Source organism: Centropristis striata, chromosome 3 (assembly GCF_030273125.1).
Source record: "Centropristis striata isolate RG_2023a ecotype Rhode Island chromosome 3, C.striata_1.0, whole genome shotgun sequence".
Taxonomy (NCBI): Eukaryota; Metazoa; Chordata; class Actinopteri; order Perciformes; family Serranidae; genus Centropristis; species Centropristis striata.
The window spans coordinates 44251460-44260983 of record NC_081519.1 but is presented as its reverse complement, the minus strand read 5'-3'; the positions used below and the strand labels follow the sequence as shown (position 1 = coordinate 44260983).

Genomic DNA, 9524 nt, shown 5'->3' with positions numbered 1-9524 from the left:
CTGCCAAGTTGTCCACCACCACCAGAAAAAGAACAAAACATCAGTAACATTAGCTGCTAACTGCTAGCAACACAAATGCTAAAATGGAGGGATAATGACTGTCAGCTGTTAGCTGCTAATGCTAATCCTCCAGGCCTCATGGCATGCTGGAGGATCCTGACCAGCACTAACAACTGTCCTCTTCAATTCAACACATAAGAGCACTGGAGGAGCTTCAGGTTTCATATATTGAAGTAAAGATTTAACCTTACCCATATAGTTAAAGCAGGAATGAAGGAGTCAGTGCAACTTCAACTAATGATGGTGCAGGTACAGAAGTGGAACAGGTGGGCAGCACAGGTAGCCACGCCCAGAAACACACCCTTCAGTCATGGTGTTGGAGGTTTTACTTTTTATTTCAAACTGGTAGTGGTGAACCATATCTGAAAGTATGGATCATAACATTCACTCTGATATATGACAACTCTATGATATCTCCTTCCAGTAAAGAGTTATTAGGGAATATTAGTAGTATTAGTAGTACCCATGATGCTTTGCAGCCGCTGGAGCTTCCAATCCCACTAATTGGTAATGTTTTGGGAAATTTACCTGCATGAATCCACCTTCTACTCTCTATCTCTGTCACTACCTCATAAAGCAGAAACATGTCTTCAATTACTTGTGAGGATCAGAAACATTGACTTTCCAAAGTGGCTAAAAAGACACACAAGGACCAAAAAAAGACACAATATGATTAAAAAAACAAAAAAAGATACAAGATGACCAAAATAAGACATAAAAAGACACACAAGGACCAAAAAAAGACACAATGTGATTTAAAAAAAAACATAAAAAGACACAAAATGATAAAAAAAGACATAAAAAGACACAAAATGGCCAAAAAAAGAAACAGAAGGACCAAAAAAAGACATAAAAAGATAGAGGAAGAAACAAAGAGGACCAAAGAGTTATTAGGGAAACGTATATACATATATATATATATATATATATATATATATATATATATATATATATGGTAGTGCCTGCCTCCGGCCGCCGGGGGGCGCCAGCTGTCCGTCGGTGAACAGAAACAGGAAGCTATCTTGTTTATTAGTGGTGACATCCTGTTGGTCTCTGTGTTTCCATCTGCAGGCAGCTGTTCCTGCTCAAACATTATTATTATTATTCTCCTCCGCAGCTTCATCATATCTTCATCATCACTCTGCTGCTGCAGACGTCGCTTCACGGAGGCTTTTACTTTGAAAAATCGGGCCGAAGTGCTGCTTTTATTGTGGCGGGGCTTCACCGCTGGCCTGTTAGCTGCGGATCCACCAGCGATGCGCTGACCCGCGTCTTGTTCCTGCGTGTTACTGTTGAAGCGGAGAACCAGAACCATGATGGCCAGCGGACACACCGGGACCACCGGGACCACCACCGGGGGGCCCGTCCCGGGGACCACCGGGACCACCGAGCATGATTATGCCCACGCCAACAGCTCCACTCCCCCGGAGGTCCCGCCAGCTGCCCCGGGGGCTGGAGGAGCCCTCACCCCGCAGCAGAGCTTCTCCTCCGGGGCTGGACCCGAGCACGGCTCCGCCCTGCAGGTGGAGCTCCCGGACCCGGCTGTCGGGGCGGAGGTGGACTGTCCCGAGGGTCCCGAGGTGGGGGGCACCGAGGAGGACCCCCCGGAGCCGGACGCGTCCGTCCCCGCCGCTCCCCCGGCCGCGGTGCGAGGCTCCCGGCGGCGGAGCAGCAAGCGGCCGGAGGACAAGAGCTGCTCCACCTGCCGGACGGAGTTCGAGCGGCAGGGTCGCTGCTTCAACCGGCGGGCCGTCTACACCTTCACCTCCCCGGACACCGTCAGCTGGGTGTTCCCGGACGCGGCGGTGCACGACAAGTCCTTCCTGTGTGAGATCTGCGCCCAGGTGATCCGGACCAAGTCCCGACGGAAACAGACCGGGAAGAGGACCCTGTGGCTCAAACCGCCCCAGAACAAACAGGTGGGTGTTATTACACCTTAATAACAACAAACAGGTGGGTGTTATTACACCTTAATAACAACAAACAGGTGGGTGTTATTACACCTTAATAACGACAAACAGGTGGGTGTTATTACACCTTAATAACAACAAACAGGTGGGTGTTATTACACCTTAATAACAACAAACAGGTGGGTGTTATTACACCTTAATAACGACAAACAGGTGGGTGTTATTACACCTTAATAACAACAAACAGGTGGGTGTTATTACACCTTAATAACAACAAACAGGTGGGTGTTATTACACCTTAATAACAACAAACAGGTGGGTGTTATTACACCTTAATAACAACAAACAGGTGGGTGTTATTACACCATAATAACAAACAGGTGTGTTTATTACACGACATTACTAAACAGGTGTATTTATTACACGATAATAATAAACAGGTGTATTTATTACACCATAATAATAAACAGGTGTATTTATTACACAATAATAATAAACAGGTGTATTTATTACACCATAATAATAAACAGGTGTGTGTTTATTACACCATAATAAACAAACAGGTGGGTGTTGAGGATATTTTTTTAAATCTGCCAACCTTTTCTTGATTCAATGTCTAAAAACTGAATTAGTGTTATTCTGTTGCTGTGCCGTTTATTTTATATCGATGTTTTGTTTCTCACGTCAAAACCTCATGTTTTGTTCTGTGTAGCTCCACCAACTGTCTCTAGTTTGTGTATATTTCTCTGTTATGAAAACAATAAAAATAAATACACAAAAAAAGAATAATATAATGATACTACCGCCATAGACTGATAACAGAGGTCACGGTTTTATCATTAGAAACAGGACAGGTGAAATCTAATAATTGTAATGTGGCATGAGTAATATTAAAACATGATATAGCCTCTTTTTTTAATAATTAAAAATTGTGAAGGGCAGCCATCCACCCACAACTGTAATCATCTGTTTTACCTGCTAAAAAAACTAAAATTTGATCCTGTTTTTAATCCACGTCCATAATCTTCAACGACTCTTTAGTCCCTTTGAACCAAAAATGACTGTCAGGAGTTTTAACTGAAATTACTTAAAGACACACCCGGCTTGTTACAGGACAAACCACCATGAATATTCCAGTAAATGTATTTGTTTGATACATTCTGGAAGCATTAACCCATCGAGGCCTAAAACGCCTATAAAACCTCTGGGTGATTTTAAAATAAGCAACTAAAACCTGAAGTTTTTCTGGAAATTCAACAGAAGTGTCAACTCTTCTACTAAATAATAGATTTTTCAGCCTCTGTAGCAGATAGGGACAGAGTCATAGGGACAGATACAAAAAATCTTTCCTGCCACATGCCATCACACTGTACAATAACAGATAATAGTCTGGTTCATTACATACTGTCTATGCACTTTATGTGTTTTTTATGCACCCTGTTCATTGCACCTTATTTGTTTCATAGCACCAACATTTTTATACTGTATATTCATATTTATTCTGCACTGGAATTCTATTCTACTCCTTCTTTAGACACTTTATTTTTTATTGTATTTTTATTGTATTTTTATATTTTATTCCTTGAAGTATGCCTAGGTTGTTCTTTTATTTAATTGTGTTGTCATCGTCTCTGTGTGTAATGCTGCTGCTACACTGTCATTTCCCAGCTTGGGATAAATAAAGTCTATCTATCTATCTATCTATCTATCTATCTATCTATCTATCTATCTATAGAAATTAAATTAAAAGGTATTTGAGAGCTTATACAAATACTACAAAACGACGTATTCGCTTTCCAGGCTTCAATGTGTTAATAAGTGCTGATGTTCTGTGTGTGTTGGTGATGTAGTCCAGGGTGTCAGACAAGAGGAACTCTGGCCGTCGGATGGGGAAGAAGAGCAAAGCAGCTCAGCTGGTGAGCAAGTCCTGCTACAAGGCTGCTTTCAAGATGCTCTGGTCGGCTAAAGGAGCCCGCAAACCCATGATGGAGTTCTGGAGCAAGCAGCTGAAGGAGGAGGTGAGGACAGGACTCTGGTTTTCCTTCTAGTGTAGCAGTGGCGTGGTGTTTCCTGCTGGCTGCAGTAGGAACCAGAACACGTCTGGCCTCCGACGGGCTTCCTGTCGCTGCCACAACTCATTCTAACATCCTACTGTTTGGTTTGGTTTTTTACTTCTATTTATTGGTTTTTTTTCTTTCGTTCACATACAAAAATGAAGAAGTTACATGTTCATTTATGCTTGAAATCAACACGAAAGAAGAGAATGATAGTAGAAAAATAATTTAAAAAACCTAGGTGGAGTCAAATAAAATATCAAAACAAAAATAAAGTTTACAAATAAGAGATTTAAATATTAATAATACAACTTGGAGGATGTCAAGTGTTCTAAAATGTACATTTGTTAATGTTTCATGTGGTTATATTTAGTATAATAGTCCATAAATGGCTGCCATATTGTGTAAAAGCTATTTATCTATATACCTCTCAGGGTAAATTTATTTTTTTCTGTAAATGTTTCATTATATCTATATATATTATATATATTCATTAAAGCTTGATAGACTGATAGGAGGATTTTATTTGTTCTTCTCCTGGCTAACAGTGTCACAAAACAAATCACATTCTTCTGCTTGTTGGATAAAGAGAGCTCTGATGTTTGTTTTAAACATTTTTTAAACGTATTGAGCATGAACTCACCAGAGCTCTGAGGTCTGATGAGTCCTACCTGGATGTTTCTTGTTTATTGGATCCCCATTAGTTGTCACCATGGTGACAGCTATTCTTCCTGGGGTCCCTAAAAAGCAAGACAAATAACAGTAACATTCACATGCATCATGCATACAGAGTACAAGTATATACAAGCACCTACACATATACACAGACACATTCAGAGATCAGTTCATTAAGAGCTGTCTCTGTACAAGTTTAAACAAAAAAAAATACAAAATAATGTGTCTAAATGCAGCTAAAAACTAAAGGCGATGGATCTTCTGCAGTGGCTGCCCGGAGACGTTTTTAAATCTTCTCTTAAAACTCACTTTTTTTTCTCCCAGCTTCTGTGTGAGAAGAAAGTTGTTTCAGTGTGTTGTATTGTACATCTCATATCATATATTATTTGATGTAATTGTCTTTTTTTATTTTATCTTTGGTTTTATTGTTATTCATTTGTATATCTTTTGGATTTTTTGTTATTTATTTATGTATCTTTTGGGTTTTTTGTTATTTATTTATGTATCTTTTGGATTTTTTGTTATTTATTTATGTATCTTTTGGGTTTTTTGTTATTTATTTATGTATCTTTTGGGTTTTTTGTCTATGTAAAGCCCTGTGGTGTGCCCTGGTTGAGTATCAGCTTCTCTGTTAATAAACGTGACCCTGGCGTTGCAGATGAAGGCGTTGACGCGGCAGCCTGACAACCCGTTCCACCAGAAGGTGTCGAGCAGACGGCCGCTGTCGTCGTTCCCGTGGCGCCGCTGTCTGAACTGGGCTCAGGACAAAGCGCCGCTGGTCACCACCTGCCTCACCTCGCTGTTCCCCGACATCAACACGCTGTCCAAGAGCAGCCAGTAAGATCCCTCGACACCATAACACCTTCACCTCTTCATCTTTACATCTTATAAACTTATATTTTACAACATGAATGGAAACACAGACAACTAGGACGAAAATAAATCCGGTTTGAATTCCTTCTGAAAACCAACACGTTTGAATCAAATGTTAACAGATCTACACACCTATACATTACAAAATATAACATAACATCAGCTGTTTAACCCTTTGATGCTCAACATGGTCTAAAGTGACCCGACAGAGTTTTTATGTTCTATATCTTTGCAATAAATTATTTTCATCATTCAGTATTCCAGGTTTTCCTCAATTAGTTTGTTTTTGATCATCATACATCCTAATTTTATGTTTTCCTTTATTCATTTTTTAATAAATCCCTTTTTGTGTCACTACTCTTCTAATGCACATGAGTCAAAAATGACCCATATCCATTTTAGCTAAGTAGCTCCCTAAGCTAACTACTTTGACTTGACTTAGCTAACTTCTTGGCTAAGTATTAAGCCAAGTAACTTGCTAAGCTAACTGCTTAGCCAAGAAGTTAGCTAAGTATTTCGCTAAGCTAACTGCTTAGCCAAGAAGTTAGCTAAGTATTTCGCTAAGTAACCTGCTAAGCTAACTTCTTGGCTAAGTATTTAGCTAAGTAACTTGCTAAACTAACTACTTAGCTAACTTCTTGGCTAAATATTTAGCTAAGTAGCTTGCTAAGCTAACTTCTTGGCTAAGTATTTAGCTAAGTAACTTGCTAAGATAACTACTTAGCTAATTTCTTGGCTAAGTATTAGCTAAGTAGCTTGCTAAGCTAACTACTTAGCTAACTTCTTGGCTAAGTATTTAGCTAAGTAGCTTGCTAAGCTAACTACTTAGCTAACTCCTTGGCTAAGTAGTTAGCTATGTAATAACATAAAAACGTTTTTTCTTCATAAAGTATGAGAGGCAAAATGGAAATAATGATCTGTTGTTATCAAAAACAAGATATTTAAAGAATACTTGGAATATTCATTCATAAAATAAGTTGATATCAAAAGATAGAGCACAGAAACACACAGCAGCATTAAATAACATGGAGGGAATGAATGAGGGTCATTTTGACCATGTTGTGCATTAGAAGGGGTCAATATGTTGGTCATCAAAGGGTTAAATGATCTATCACCTTATTTGTGGGTCTGTGGATGTAAATCTGATCAGCATCTGTTGTCTGTTTTTTGCAGCCAGCTGACGGAGGAGCAGGCCCAGACGCTGCTGGAGCGCCGTGCCGTGGTGGCGCTCTCCATCCCGCTCTTCACCAGGAACATCTGGAAGAACAACTTCCTGCAGGCGGCTCTGGGGGCGGAGCTCCGGCTGCAGGGCTGCTCCGGCTCGGCTCTGGACGCCCTCAACACCATGGGACTGTGTCAGAACAAAGACACCGTCAGGTTACTGCTGCACCGCCTCCGCAACGGCAAGAAGGCGGTGAGTCGCGTGGTCAGTGGTGCTGCAGATATTAGTCTGGGTCACTCAGTACGTTTACATGACGATGAGAGTTCTACAACTCTGATTCAAACGCCCGGATAATGAGATTTAATAGGATTTACACCAGCATGTATGACAAGACAACACAGGCTCCGCCCCCCCGCTGGAGTACGACCCCGGAACAAAAACATCCAAGAAAGCCGGTCGCATTAGACGGTCTGATTAGCCAGTCACACCTTAGCTGGTGGCATTAGCTGGTCACACATTAGCCGGTATGATTAGACGGTATGATTAGCCGGTTGCACATTAGCCGGTTGCATTAGCCAGTGGCACATTAGACGGTCTGATTAGACGGTCTGATTAGACGGTCTGATTAGCCAGTCACACCTTAGCTGGTGGCATTAGCTGGTCACACATTAGCCGGTATGATTAGCCGGGCTGATTAGCCGGTTGCATTAGCCAGTCGCACATTCGCCGGTCACATTAGCCAGTGGCACATTAGCCGGTTGCATTAGACGGTCTGATTAGACGGTCTGATTAGCCAGTCGCACCTTAGCTGGTTGCACCTTAGCCGGTCACATTTGCCGGTCGCATTAGTCGGTTTCACATTAGCCGTTTGCACATTAGTCGGTTGCATTAGCTGGTTGCACATTAGCCGGTTGCATTAGCCAGTTGCGCATTAGCTGGTCGCACATTAGCCGGTCAACATTAGCCGGTAACATTAGCTGGTCACATTAGCTGGTCACATTAGCCGGTCAACATTAGCCGGTCAACATTAGCTGGTCGCACACTAGACGGTCTGATTAGCCAGTCGCACATTAGCCTGTTGCACATTAGCCGGTCAACATTAGCCGGTCACATTAGCCGGTCTCCGGTCAGTAGTGACAGCACAAAGTGTCTAACTGCGGTGAACAGAAAGGCGCCATATTAACCTGCTGAAAGGACGCATATCTCCCCCCAGTGGTGAGGAGGAGGACACGTTCCGTCAGTTATCCAATTTTCTCAGCTGCATGTAAACTGGAACAAGGACAGAAGTCTGATTAGACGCCAATATTGATTTTTAAACAAAGCTCCATTAAACTGTGCATGCTAACGCTCTGATTGGTTGCTAACTTTGTTCTCTGTTTCCTGTCAGGCAACACAGAACGGGCAGAGGATGAAGATCAAACAGGAGCTCCTTAAAGGAGAACATATGGCAGACATGGATGATGAAGACCTGGAGGAAGAGGAGGAAGAAGAAGAAGAAGAAGAAGAGGAGGTTGAGGAGGAGGAGGAGGAAGAAGAAGAGGAAGAAGAAGAGGAGGATGACGACGATGACGAGGAAGAAGAGGAGGCAATGGAAATGGCAGTAGAGGAGGTAGAAGTGGAGGTGGAGCAGGGAGTAGCACAGGTCGGAGTGGAAGAGGAAGAGGAGGAGGAGGAGGAAGAGGAGCAGCAGCAGCAAGCATTGGAGGCAAAGGCAGAGATGGAAAAGAAGAAGAGGAAGAAGAAGGCGAAGAAGCAGAGAAAGGAGGAGAAGAGGAAGGAGAGAGGGAAGCGAAAGGTGAAGGAGAGGGAGGAGGATGAGGAGGATGATGAAGAGTCGGAGGAGAAGAAGAGGCGGGTGGTGGTGGTGAGGCTCGGCCTCCTCAAGGGACACTCTGAGGTGGGACGGTCCGACCTATCGGCTCCCTGAGACTCTGTAGGCTCCGCCCATAAACTCTACAGGCCCCGCCTCCAATCAGAGAGCAGGACTAGAGGCCCCGCCCTCTTCTCTGGGGGGGGGCGTTGAAAGGGATTCTGGGAATTGTAGGAGGTCAGTAACTGTGAAGGGAAACTGAGAGCTTTACTTTGAATTTTCATTTTGACATAATATTAAAAAAAAAATCTGATTGCGCCAAAAAATGAGTTAATTTGATCTTCAAAAAGCCTCCGAAACACAAAAACTGCTCCACTGAAACTGAGACTAACAATAACACCAAACAGCTGATTGATCACATGATCATCTGGACCGTTTGTAGTCCTGATGGTCGTGTGTCTCAAGTTAAAGCTGGATATCAAAATCAACCAACTTCCTCTTTTGTTTCGACTTCCATAATATCTGATGGTCGTGGCTTCAAAAACACTTTTTTGGTAACATTTTGTTTTCCAGGTCTCATAATAATTTCCCAGTAATTTCTTTATTAAAAGCCACTGCAGCTCTTTCAGTTTTAGAGTTCTTGGACTCTTTATGAACTCACAGGAACAGAAAACGGTTTGATTGTCAGTCTGTGGACGTCTGAACGTCTGTAGACTGAAGCTGTGTGTTTGTTGACGACGGAGGAGAAAAAAGGACCTGGACTTGATATCGCTGTGTTTATTTTTCTTTGTTGACTGTTTGTTGGCCGTAGGGAACCCATCAGAACAGAATCATGGTTTCAGTGTGTTTGTCTGAAGCGTGAAGAGGCCTTTACACCTTGTTCAGGTCACCTGACGACTCATAACGGCTGTATGAGGGTTGAGAATACTGTCCATTGTACTTTAAACATTAAATAATCATTAAAGACAGATTTACCAACA

At 42.3% G+C, this 9524-nt stretch overlaps 1 protein-coding gene across 1 annotated transcript; it reads left to right on the top strand.

Annotated features, from left to right (window-relative positions):
• Positions 1-1086: 1086 nt before the first annotated feature.
• Positions 1087-9524, top strand: LOC131963889 (uncharacterized). Its single transcript, XM_059328391.1, has 5 exons — positions 1087-1979; positions 3821-3988; positions 5358-5536; positions 6746-6986; positions 8122-9524. The coding sequence occupies exons 1-5, from the start codon at positions 1374-1376 to the stop codon at positions 8659-8661; spliced, it is 1734 nt and encodes a 577-aa protein (XP_059184374.1). The 5' UTR covers positions 1087-1373; the 3' UTR covers positions 8662-9524.